At 40.3% G+C, this 13,332-nt stretch overlaps 1 protein-coding gene across 3 annotated transcripts in view; it reads right to left on the bottom strand.

Moving 5' to 3' along the window:
- Positions 1-13,040, bottom strand: part of LOC146613835 (MAGUK p55 subfamily member 7-like) — a 32,512-nt gene extending 19,472 nt beyond the window's left edge. The window contains exons 1-11 of one of the 3 annotated variants that reach the window (XM_085377343.1): positions 13,022-13,040; positions 12,051-12,080; positions 11,674-11,792; positions 10,771-10,848; positions 9,436-9,516; positions 4,430-4,564; positions 2,536-2,617; positions 2,305-2,390; positions 1,076-1,153; positions 222-418; positions 66-124 (exon numbers count right to left, since the gene is read on the bottom strand). In XM_085377343.1, coding sequence (XP_085233469.1) covers positions 66-124; positions 222-418; positions 1,076-1,153; positions 2,305-2,390; positions 2,536-2,617; positions 4,430-4,564; positions 9,436-9,516; positions 10,771-10,848; positions 11,674-11,792; positions 12,051-12,080; positions 13,022-13,040 — 964 coding nt within the window. Of the gene's footprint in view, positions 1-65; positions 125-221; positions 419-1,075; positions 1,154-2,304; positions 2,391-2,535; positions 2,618-4,429; positions 4,565-9,435; positions 9,517-10,770; positions 10,849-11,673; positions 11,793-12,050; positions 12,081-13,021 lie in introns of those variants that run through there. The other 2 variants (XM_085377345.1, XM_085377344.1) reach the window with 2 other exon arrangements.
- Between the last annotated feature and the right edge of the window lie 292 nt (positions 13,041-13,332).

The following is a 13,332-nucleotide window of genomic DNA, read 5'->3' as shown; positions in this document are numbered from 1 at the left end:
GCTTAATAGAAAACGTTTTATACTTTTCGCGTGTGGTGAGTTTATGGGCCAAAGGGGTGCATCACCTGGTGGCTTGACTCTTTGAGGCTGGAACAGAGCTTTGGGTCGCTGTAGAGCGACTCTTCTGTAGTAAGCCAAAAAAAAGAAAGGCAGAATGAAAGCAGGATAGGTGTGTCCATTCAGAATTTTAAAGTCAAGTGACTTAAAAGCAGGAAAAAGACCTTTCATGCAGCTCCTTCGAGGGGATGAGCCCAGCTCCACCGTTGCTGTCCTCGAGGTGACAGGCCTGCCACCAGGTGTCATCCTCCATGCTAACAATCTGGAGGACGTCACCCCTTTTAAAGGTGAGTGCAGCGTCCTTGCATGGAATGCTAGGATCTTGATTGGGATCATAGTCAAACAGAGCTCGCACAAACAGCTGAGGAAAGAAAACTATGGCATTATACAGCCTTCAAGCAGACAAACTGGTGAAAGGAAAACACACAATGCCTTTTTTCATTTATTTATTCACATTTCTGTTTTTCCACAGCAGCTTCACGAACTTCTGTATTCTGGCAATGGACTGCGCTGGTGTTTCTTCGCATATGTCGGTGTCAGTTTTGAGAAATGACCACAATCACTGAAAATAATTTGTCTTAATCCATTGCAAATGCTCTCTAGCTGCTCTAACAGTTTCCAGCTTGGACATACACTCTGTGTGGTGAAGATGGCCTACAATTAGTTCTAGCTAAGATTGTTGAACTTGAATTTTTCCACATAAGATAGGGATTCATTGTTGATGTTAAATTGAGTCAGTACAGTTTAAACGTTTAAATGATAAAAAGCTGTAAGTTGTAATGACGTTAGCATCTTATCCTTGATGGTCTGATCTGTGCTTACTTCTTGAGAACCCTGCAGCAGCAGTGACAGCATTGTGGCAGAAACACAAAACATAACCCAACACACGAGATATCGCTGATTTCATACATTTTTTACTGAAACCAGGTGGACAGTTTTCTCCATGCAGCCGCATCGCATGCTAATGTCCATGCACAACGCACACTAGCACGAGTGTTATGGTTAATGTTCTTTGTACCTTTTGCTTAGTTGTTGACATTTCTTCCCTGGAGTATGCAGGAATAATTTTGAACCTGACTTCATCCTTAGAGCGAGCCTGCACAAACACAGTGTCATGAAAGCAACAGTTTGAGGTACCTCTTTCATATTTTTACACAAAACAGTCGAAACAAGGGGAGCAAATTGCCTGGATCTGTGAAAATCTTAAACAATAAATTGATTAAAACATTAAATAAATATGCATTTTTAAACCTTAATTATTGGCATACTTCTTTATTTTTTAGGCTTGCACAATCACCACAGTACTTTTGTATTATTTTAGCTAGCTACATCGTCCTGTTTCTAGCTGTTAAGCTAAGCTAGCTATTGCTCAAAGTAGCAACAGTAAACATTTTGTTGTGGTTTGTTTTTTTACTGACAAATAAATCTCACTTTAAATTGAAAGTAGGAAAAAATGAATTTGAAGATAGAGCCACCGATGAAGACTGTAAACAGTCTGAGAGAAATCAAAATATTAGCAGCATGATTGATGTGATAGCATTTGATGTTTTCTCAGTTTTTCCTCGTGTTTTTACCTTAAGTAAGATTTATAGAGTTCTGGCTACTCAGATGTTTTTCATTACATGTTACAATATACTTCTAGCCTTGATCCTACAAAATTTTACCTCAAAGAAAAGTTAAAAAAATGTGGTTAGCTTGTGATATTGCTCTTTACTCTAACCTAGATTTATTGCTCTTGTATTGAAGTTGGTGTCACAAGTAGGCCTTAACACTTTGCACATGACTGGGTAGCAATTTATTGCAAATAGCCTGTGTTGTTTATGTTTTTGGAATAAAATTTTCAAAATATTTACATCACCATCGCTTGTATTTTCATTAGACTGAATATTTGAGTTTGGTTGGACCCCATAAGATTATCTGCTTTTTAGTGGGCTGTTGAACTGGCCGGAATGGCAGGATGATGGCACATGATGTTTTAGCTAACTATCAGCCGAGTTCTCTTTATTTGATAGCGCAGGTGTTAACACATTTGGCTAACAGAGCAAAGAGTTCCAGTTCACAAACCCAGCCTTGTGTTAGGCAAGTAACACGCTACTGTAATCTGTTCAAAACCAAAAAATGTGGTCAACCTTACAGAAATATTGTAATTAGGTAAACAATAATTTTTTTACAGAAGTGAAAGTTTAAGTAACGTGGAAAGGTTTATTGGTTTTGGTGGCTTAATGAGAAAAAACATGTGAGACTAACCAGCAGGGGAAGGATTTCCTTTGGCTTCCTGTGCTCTAGTGGGACTCCATTCACCTCTTTCAGCTCATCGCCTTCATGGATGAGGCCTTCAAAGCATTGGAGATTAATATGGAAACCTGTACCTCATGCTTTTCTTTAAAACATGGAAATGTACAATCACAGCGTTTCTGCAACCTAATGTAAGCGAGGATGAAAGGAAGCATATTTGCAATCAAGAGTCTATCAGCTTACCGCTTTTGTCAGCTGCGCCTCCTCTCATGATCCTCGCCACAACAATAGCCCCGGTGGATGTATCCCTCTTAACTGTTGCTCCCTTAAGGACAGTGATTAGTGAATGAATGGACAAGCATACGAGCAGATGCAGAGAGGCAAAGAGGTCAAACGATGGCGAGTGAAAGTAACATGTTGAATTTATTAGGGCCTAGACAAGCTTCTTATTTAAAGTCCCCTGATTCCAAGGAAGGTTATTTGTATCAAGACAGGCCCATTTAGGCGGCTGCCTTCATGTAACACACAAAGCGCTGGAAAATGTTATTCAAATCAGCATTATTTTCAACAGATGTTATTGATGTGGAGCAAATCGCAATGGAAAGAGCATCTTATGTAGCTGACTACAATCAGCTCATGCTCGGGTGTAACCCTGTTGTCTGGAAAACATGTTGGATTGATCAAAGAGGCTATGTCAGAAAAAGGTCAGTCCCCTTCCAATCTAATTTTGGGATCAATACAAAAGTATGTTCTCCATTATTGGTCCGAAGAGCCTTTTGGAAGCTCAATCACCAACACAGGAGTACACACACACACAAAAGCAAAAATGTCCGTCATTAAGTAAATTACATTCATATTTATCCTGAAAACATATTTAAATTAAACCCATCGCTGGGATTTCTGCGCTGTTCGTTTGTCTTTTGCTTAGTGAGATATCTCAGAAAGCTGCCATTAGAATTCACTGACATCTGTTGGAAAGTAAAGCAACAATACGAAATAATAGAAAAGCCTGGTTTTGTGATGTAGATCCAGGATTTTTCAAAATAAATTTTCACTTTGCATTTGAGGACATTTCTTCTATTTTCTAATAAACTACTGGGCGTACTTGAATGGGGGAAAACCCTGCCATATGAACCCCACTGCTATCAATCACTGACTTTATGGAGATTTTGATCCAGAAGCAACTGAAAAAACTGATTATAATAACAAATTTAGAGGATTTGTGGCATTGGCAGAGGTATGCACGCTTTGTAGTTTTACTGGTTTCCTGCCCCGTTTCACTTGATCCAGGAAATATCAAAAAAAAAAAAAACCTGACAATGGCTGAATGTTGAATACGGGGAATCATTCCGATACCATCGAGAAAATAAGCTTTGATTAAAGACCTCGAAACTAGTTGATCTTCATCAGTAACAATCATTCTAAACGAGCAGAACGGCTTTAAAATGCCATTAAGAGGGTTTTTTTTGGGGTTTTTTTGCTGTTTATACACACAAGTTTTGCACACCATACACATCTGCACAACAATGCTGGAACCGTGCCGCTCGTCTCTGCAGATATATGGCAAAAGAGACGTGGAAGATTTGACTCTGTAAATTTTGAGCTGAGGAAAGCTGCCTTATGTTTCAGCCTAGAGGCAAATGTGATCCTGTCAAAGGCTTTCGTCCTGCTACACCTTGGCATACGCTGCTTTAGCAGTCACGCTGTTCAGCAACACAGCATGAATTCAGTCCCTGGAGAAAATTTCAACCTATTAGATGTGCTCATTGCGCTGGATTGCCCGTGTGTGTCAGTTAATGTGGCTGGACAAATTGCGCATTTTTAGGCACAGTCGCCTCGTTACATGGTAGCTTTGACCTAAATGTTTGCATTTCTCTATGTTTTGCGTGAGGTCTGAGACCAGGCAGGCCGTATTAGAGACAAGCTGGCACGCAGCACAGACAGAAGGAATTCATTTTCTCGGCATGACGTTTTTGTAACCGGCCTCTGGCCTCTGTCACTGGAAATTAGTTGTATCAAATGTGTTTATTTGTTTCGCTGCTAAGAGTTAAATGAAGATTCACATAACCGCTGCATCGTGGCTCTCTCTCTGTCGGTTTCTTTTTTAAAACCTGACCTTTGAGCAGACTGTACTGACCAGAGGCTCTTTGGTTTTGACCAAACTGACAATTTTGACCGAATCCTCCTCGTCCTCCAGTGCGTCATCAGGTATGGGTGGCAGAACAGGCTCAAAGTCTCTCTGAGCTACAGCGTCATGGACATGCAGGAGACTCTGCAAAAGGAATAGAAAAAACAGTCAAGATGGTGTTCAGCTTTGAGTTAATGTCACTTTGCATTCTGGGATCCTGGAAATACACTGGGCTGAGTCCAATCAATCTGACATGCACCGAAAAGAAATACTCCTCTGTAAGTGTCCCAGGCCATACATACTCTGAACATAATGAGGCATGCAGGCTGTCAAGCTGCTGTCAGATTCAGCCTGTGCACAAATGCTGGAGGTGTCATTGGAAAACTTGTCCAGTTTGAATTTAGGTAGGCAGTAGAACTGCTGTCCCCGCTATCCCCAGTGTCCCTAATGTCACCAGCTTACACGTTTAGATCATCTGTTAGGTAAAGCGTAGTCTTAGAAAGGTTGACAGCCAAGCTTCGCCCCGAATACACTTACCTAATCCAGAGGCAGCAGTTTCCTCCTGGAATGTCAGCCTGATTTAGTTTGGAATGTACCACCAGCCTGTGGGCCACCTGAAAGCAGCTCCCCCTCATCACTAACACTGGCTCTGCCTGCAGCCATCTGGCTCAGCTCAAACATCGCGCATCTTATAAAGGATCACTTCCCAGCGAATAGATCTTTGACTTGCTATCAATACCCAGGCAGTTCATTTAAATTCTTTTTGATATGGTTGCTTTGGCAGTGTGAAATCCCCGGTTTTGTTTGCTGAAAAGCAACACACAGCATAAATGTTAATCCCTCTCTCTGCGAGCCTGTGCAAAATGCAGTTCCAAACAAGAAGGTCATTTACTGTAATATGAAAGAATGAGAAGAGGGGGGGAACATGTGCTCATCAACTTAATTTTAATAATCAGCCAATCCATCTGTCAGTTAGTCTACTTGTTATCCGCATATCCATCAACAGTTACTCTGCTCAAAAGCTGCCAATGAGTGAGCAACGTGTCTCTGGCCACTTTCACAGACAGGTTTTAAAAAAACAAACATTCATTTACAGGATATTATACCCAGTGTCTCTTATAAGTATGTGCGAGCCCGTGCACTGTGGCCAAGAACAAACAGGTCATTAGGGCTGTTCAAACAAACCTGTTAGTTGTCGGCTGGCTTCTGCTCCTCATTAGGAAAAGCCACAACTTCTGCAGTTCACTGGAAAACCATATGCGCTGTGTACGTATGCTACGTGTATGTGTATGTGCATCTGAAAAATGACTGTCAGCAGATCCGAAAGAAGGAACTGTGCGTTTGAGGAGTGTGGACCACTATATGAGTGCACACTAATAAACATAACTCGGGAGTAGATTAGCTTCAGTGCTAGTGTGGTTAATAGATGTCAGCACCTCTCAGCTGCAGAATGATGAGGTGTAATCAGTTTAAATGAACTTTACGGTCAGATTAATTTGCCACTTAGAGTGACTCATATAAGAGTGGATTGTAGGAAACATATAGTGTAAGTCGTTTAATGTATATGTGTGCTTGTAGCATGAACGGAGATTGAGCTGTCAGCTACAATTTTAATGTCAACTATCTTGGAAAAAATTACTGAGAAGTACACAATTACTTTTCATTGTTGCTATTGAATCTTTGGTGCTGGAGAGCTGAGACAGAAGTGAACAAAGCAACAAGTTTTTTTGGCTGCTTTTTCATTTCGTCTCATATCTCATATTTCATCATCATATCTGAAAATCCTTGTGGAAGAAACATGCACCCTTTCACAGTTCAAGTAATGTTTGTGTTTAGCAAAAAGAGTCAGTTCCTTGAATACTTAGATAAGACTGAAGCCTCTTTTCTATCGCTCTTGAAAATAGCAAGAAGCTGTGAATTACTAGCATAAGATAAAAACTGTAAACGGGGAAAAATAAGAAACTATTCTAATGAATATTTGTTCCATTTTTTGTGTCGGTTTTTTCTAATAAAACAAGTTAACTGCATCTCCAATTAGGTCACTCTTTGCCTTCTTGCTAAGCTAAGCTAACTGGCTGTTAAAAGACAGGCATGAGGGCAGTATTGATTTTCTGATCTATCTCTCTGCAGCAAAGTGTAAAGTTATCAGCAGCTAAAGATTTCCATGTTTCATATTGGGTGTGCTGGGTAAATATGAAATCTTGTCTCTTGTTACGACATTTGCAACAATTGCAGCTTTAGAGCTTTAGAGCAAGACAAACCAGGAAGTATTAAAACAGGTCCAGTGGCTGGGCTCCTGATGGCTCACTGCAAATCACAGACGTCCATACCACATGAAATTCTTTACAATGCATCCTAAAAATGGAGCTTTACTTATATAGCACTTTTATACTCAAAGCACTGCATATTAGAACCACATCCACCACTATACACACCTTTCATGCTGTTCGCTAAGTGCCTGGCTAGGAGATGAGGGGACTAACATTAGTATAACCAGGAAAGGAAAAAGCCAAATAGAGTGAGTTGTGAGAAAATAATATTTCATTAAGGACTCGACTCACAGAGTCTGCTGCAGTGCTATTTCAGCCAAACAAAAGGACCACAAGCTAAAATATCCTGAAAAGTAAAGGAGATGTTTAACCAAGTCAAAGGGAAAACACTTCTGCTACAGGCAAACACTTGCTACTTACTGGTTGCTTAAAGACTCATCTTATCTCATCTCATCCTCAGGCAAACCATTCAAAGCTGTCCCACTCACTGACAGAGCAGCTCTTCACCAGCTTATATACTGGCTGACTGCTGAATGTGCACTGGCATAGTGTTACAGGCCTTTAACCAATTCTGAAAAAGTCAGAATGCCATGTAAAACGTAAATAAATGTAAATAAAACAGATTCCAATGATTTTTTTTACAATATAGCGTAGAAAACATAAGAAATGTTTAAACTATCAAAATGACAACACCAGAAGCATGTGGGATCATATATTGATTTCTGTCTGTTTTCCTTTTATTTATTTTATGTTTGTGTACACTTATAAATGGTAAATGGCCTGTATTTGTATAGCGCTTTACTAGTCCCTAAGGACCCCAAAGCACTTTACACAACCTGTCATCCACCCATTCACACACACATTCACACACTGGTGATGGCAAGCTACATTGTAGCCACAGCCACCCTGTGGGGCACTGACAGAGGCGAGGCTGCCGGACACTGGCGCCACCGGGCCCTCTGACCACCACCAGTAGGCAACGGGTGAAGTGTCTTACCCAAGGACACAACGACCGAGACTGTCCAAGTTACCTTATACTACTACTACCTTCAAGGTCATTTAAAAGTCTACTGATAAATTTCGCTAAAGCGTTTCTATTAAAATAATCATTGCTGAGTAGTCTCCTCCTCTGTGATTTAGAAGAACAGGAAGTGGTGAGTGGGAGGGACAAGAGAGAACGATAACGCGGCAGATTTTTTAAGCTCTTTAATTTTTCTACTGCTAGTTTTACAAGGTGTACACGGTAAAATTGTGCTGGTTAACTTTAAGTTCTTGTACACCTTGTTAAAAGAAGGTCCGAGATGGATGTCATATGTACTAGTGAAATGATTTTGTTTGTTTTTTTGATTGTGACAGGGGCGCACCAAGAGGGGTCAGGGGGGCCACTGGCCACCGCTCAACTTTAATAGCTGGAAATTAACTAGGCATATAATTCTTTTCCCCCCTCTTTTTTTGCCATATTTTTCAAGTAACCTATATTTGCCAACAGCATAACAAAACTGGAAATTCTGTTTTTAGTGTGCCACCCCAATATTTTAAGTGCCTCCCATATGAAATAATTCTGGAGGTGCTCCTGGATTGTGAGAGAAATATAAATGGAATTGTGGACATCAGTACGAAGCGTGGATGCTGTTGACCAGAGTAGATACAATGACATTTTATATACAGGCATTGCATGGGCTCAGAATGCTTCAGAAATCATTGCCTGTAAACACAGCTCACTATGCCATCCATAAATGCAGGTTAAAGCTCTATCGGGTACTTTTGAAAAGGACCGAAGAAAAGAGGAAAACCTTTCTGTGGTCAGACGGTTCAAAATTCTTCTGGACTACAGAGGAGAGGGACCATCTGGCTTGTTATCAGCTCTCAGTTCAAAAGCCTGCATCTCTGGTATGGAATTGGAAGCTTGCACCATGAATGCTGAAAGGTTTTAGAACAACATATACTCTCATCCAAGACAATGCTAGAATATTATCACTATCAGACAGGAATGGGACAGCATTCCCCTCCCAAAAACCCAGCAGCTTGTCTCCTCAGTTCCCAGGTATTTACAGACTGTAGTTAAAAGAAGATGGGGTGTTTCACAGTGGTAAATTTGTCCCTGGGAAACCTTTTTGAGACACATTGCTTCCATCAAAATCAAATTGAGCTAATATTTTTCTTAAAATGGTGCATTATCTCTGCTGTGTTTTCTGTGTTCTGCTGAAAATAAAAAATATGGGATCAACATGTTGATGACACGCTTTACCTCTGTATATATATTATATATATTATTAGCAAAGGTAATATATATAAAAAAAAACACCCAGCACGCCCCTGCGGGCGGTTTATCCTTCAAGCTCGGGTCCTCTACCAGAGGCCTGGGAGCTTGAGGGTCCTGCGCAGTATCTTAGCTGTTCCCAGGACTGCGCTCTTCTGGACAGAGATCTCCGATGTTATTCCCGGGATCTGCTGGAGCCACTCGCCTAGCTTGGGAGTCACCGCACCTAGTGCTCCGATTACCACGGGGACCACCGTTACCTTCACCCTCCACATCCTCTCGAGCTCTTCTCTGAGCCCTTGGTATTTCTCCAGCTTCTCGTGTTCCTTCTTCCTGATATTGCTGTCATTCGGAACCGCTACATATATATATATATATATTACCTTTGCTAAAAATGCTATATAACTGGCCCAGGAGAGGGGAAGCTTTAGCTTGACACATGTGAAGTTACAGTAACATGTCACTGTGGAAGGAAATATTTTTACCTGAAAGTGGGGTTTGGAAATGAGGGCAAGCAGCTCTTTGACTTCCTCTCTCCAACCCTGGTATATGAGCTCCTCTGCCAACTGGAACAGGGAAGAAGGGAGAGGTCGGATGTTTATAATTAGAGGTACTCTTTTTATGTTAAGGCTTTTGTGACGTTTTCAGGTAGGGGAACAAGCAAAAACGCATAAAAGGTTCATGAAATTTATATCTGCCGGACACAACGTCAGTGCTGTCGTTATTTCAGACACTTTCCTAAAACCCTGTTTGCCTCACGGGGAGTTTTCTCATCCTGGTGTGAGCCATTTGTCTGTTTCCTGTTTTAGCTTTGCGTCTCGAGTCACTGTCGGAAAAAAAAAGAGAACACTTCTGAATGTTCAAGGCTACACAACAGCTGTGGTGACAGCTAAAACAGAGCAGCCTTGACCGTCGGCAGCAAGTGGAGAGGCGGCGAGTGACTGTGTGCAGTCGCCCGTCTTGTCAGGCATATTACTGTAATGACTTCTACTGCTTCAAGATGTCGAGGCACACTCCAGAGACACAATGCATGAAGGTCATTAGTTTCCACTGTGAGCAAACAGAAGCCTCTCTGAGGGGAAACAGAACCTCGGTTTGGCCCTTGCAGTAGGTCCTGATGATTTAAGCCAGGCAGAGAGTGGCTGTCGTACTGAATCTGAAGCAAGGGGACTGAAGGGAGGGAGCTGAAGTGGGGGAGTGTAGCAGAGAGACAGAATGGAAACATGGCAGATATTACAGTATATGGATATGAAAAAAAGAAGAAATGGAAGGAAAAGAGAACAAGAAAAGGGGTGGAGAGAAGAATATATGGAAGGGAAAAGGGTTAAAAAAAATTCAATTTGGACATTGTCCAGGACAAAGGTGGTGAAATCAGAAATAAAGGTGGGGGTTAATCGAAATATACAAATTAGTCATGGGGATGGATGAAAATGAAAGAAAGACGGGATGGTAACAGGAGTGAGGATGACGCACATCTGTCTGTCACGTCAGCCTAAATCTGAAATTAATTGTTTTCCTGAAACATTAGATGGAATGATTTCCGCGGCTCCCGCTTGGTGCTCAGTCTTCAATGATCTAACTCTTGGCTCATGAGTTAAGAAAAAAAAACTCCTTTAAAACAGCCTTTTCAAACGATGATATCTAAGGTGACAGCGCTTGAGACAACATTTCATAATTCAGCACACATAAGAAGAAATCCTCTTTGTGACAGGAAAGTGAGAGAAGACCATTGGTGAGATAACCTCTGTTCCCTCTTCTGTCAAGCTGTCATCCTCGGCAGTGTGTCTATCTGCAAAAGATGTTTGGAGACGGTCACTTACACTTGAGGCCAGATTCGCCGCGTGCTCCTGGATGGGGACGGGGCTTCGCTTCTCAAAACGCTTCAGTTGCTCGTGAATCTGGCAAGTAAGGAGAGGATCATGCAAGAGCTTTTCTCTGCAGTAAAGGGGAACTTTAACTATTACTAGTTACTTATCAATAACTACTAATACTACTGCTGTGAAAACAACTGGCTACTAATATAGATTTAAAGAAATTTAAAAAAAATCCCAAAGTACTGTAAATATAAACCTTTAATACAGCACACAGCTGTAGTGAATCTGTGATATGGTTTTATTGTTTTTGAGACTGGTGGAAAATATAGTACACTGTTGCACTTGCTGTAAAAAAATACAGGACACTGTTCTTTTTACAGTTAAATCCTGTAAATGCTGACGCCTTTAAGGGAAAAAATGATTAAGAGCAACTGCTGAGCTAAGGCCACCATGAGACTCCTGTTGCCCTGAATCACTTCCAGAACAGCCCCCGACCAGATTTTATTTATGTAACAACATTTCATGGAAAGTTTACATGTAATTAAATTAGTTAAACTCAGCATCGAATTTGTGTGTGTGTGTGCGTGTGTGTGTGTGTGTGCATAATTCTTGTCATCTGCAGACTGGAAAATAAGCATTTAATCCTTTTACTTAAGTATAAGTTATAATCATAAGTATCTTAATTGTGCATAATATGTACCTGAAGTACATATTGTGGCACTTTCCAGTGTACATAATATTAACAGCACTCTAATCCAGTGGCATTACTTGTACATAATAAAACATAAACACATAATACTGCTAACAATAGGATCTGAATACCAAATTCACTTTAAATGAAGTGAATTCTGTGACTTGGATGGACAGATTGAGTGATCACAGCTCATTACAGCACAAACGTGCGTTCACCTTGAAGAGCAAGTGAAGCTTCTTCTCCATCAGCATGCTGTGGAGAAACCTGTAGTCCTCCTCTCTGTCGGTATGTGGCTCAGTTCCAGACATCATTGATGATAGCAGCATGCACATGCCTACCGGGTAAGTGGCAGGACATGCATAAGCACACGTACAAACGAACAAACCTGCACCTGCTCTTATCTTCTAGGTTGTGTTTTTGAGGGTCAGAAGGTGAGGTCAGAAGCCAGATGAGAGAGGTCAGAGGTTAAACGAAAGGTGTGATTAAAAGCCTTCTATATGGAAGATTCAGTGTCACTGTGCTCATCACACAGGATATAAGGAAAAGGATATAATGAAACCATACTCTGGTTCATATTCTATATTCTACATACCTCTATGCTCAGTTTGGTTTAGCATCCCTCCTAAGAATAGAAGAAAAAAAAGGACAAAGAAACCATCTCAGCAGACTTAAACTCTCTCTTTTTTCTTGTGTAAAGAGGGAATGTACCACATGTGAAAAGGAAAAAGGAAAGAGTGTATTTGTCTTTAGATGGCCCCGAACAACATACTGAGATATTAGTGCCCCCTATTGCTGATTTTTATTGTAACAGTTCTTATCAAGTATCAACAAAGCCATGTCCATTATTTATATATTTTATTTATATATATATTTCAGTTTGGCGTGTTTAAATAATCAATATTTCTTGCAATAATTTCAGGAAAAGATCAAAACAAAGCTCAGTTATTACATTTCAGTTTAGATCTCAAAATAAATATATAAAAATGCATGTTGCTTTCTTTGCTTGTACAACAGTTTTACCCATGATCTATCCACCGGCGTGGGTAGAGGATAATGTCTGCAGGACCTTTGCACGGGTTCAGTTTTAGATTTATATCTAAAAATCTGTTCTTGGGCTGGAAATGTATGTGAAAACCAAAAACAGTAAGGCCTGCACTCTCACAACAGACTAATTTATGTATGAGTTACTCTGTTGTTACTCATGCATGCAAGTATCAGGTACAAAGAGTTTGAAGCTACACAATACTGTAAAACTGATTTAAACATGTGAAATAATATAATAATGAATATTTTGAATGTTCATACGCATTAACAACAAATAGTAAAAATCATGAGAAATTTTTTAATGCTCTGTCACTAAAATCAGTTCAAAAATGAAACACCTTGAATAGAATATCTCAACATTGATTATCTAGGATTTAGTTTTAATTCTTTTAATATTCCAAGGCCATGTTACAAAGATTATAAAGGATGTTTCTGTCTTATTTTGTTTTTTTAAATTCCAATAGTGTTTACGTAGAAAAAAAGTTACTGCTAAGCAAAACAACAGAAGGATGCACTCACCAGAGACTGTCCATCCCATAAGGGCCAGGTCATGCAAGCCATATCATTTAAAATATGTAAAGAGTACAGGCTGTGTTTGAACATCCACTTGTATTGAAAGGTTATGCACTGTTCCACTGACCGCAATGTAAGAAAGACCGTCTCTTATTCCATCAATATGTGTTCGGTTTGACACAAATAAAGCCAGCAGGCAATCGATACGCCAATCACATCATGGAGGTTACACAGCATGGAGTTTAATGTTGACCTATTTCAGTTCAGCTACCCACATATGACTGCAGACACTCAGTCATGCACAATATTAGTACTAG

This window comes from Diplotaxodon limnothrissa, linkage group LG18, assembly GCF_057381915.1.
Source record: "Diplotaxodon limnothrissa isolate DT_005_m linkage group LG18, D_limnothrissa_male_GT1.1, whole genome shotgun sequence".
Taxonomy (NCBI): domain Eukaryota; kingdom Metazoa; phylum Chordata; class Actinopteri; order Cichliformes; family Cichlidae; genus Diplotaxodon; species Diplotaxodon limnothrissa.
This window is presented reverse-complemented; position numbering and strand designations above follow the sequence as displayed.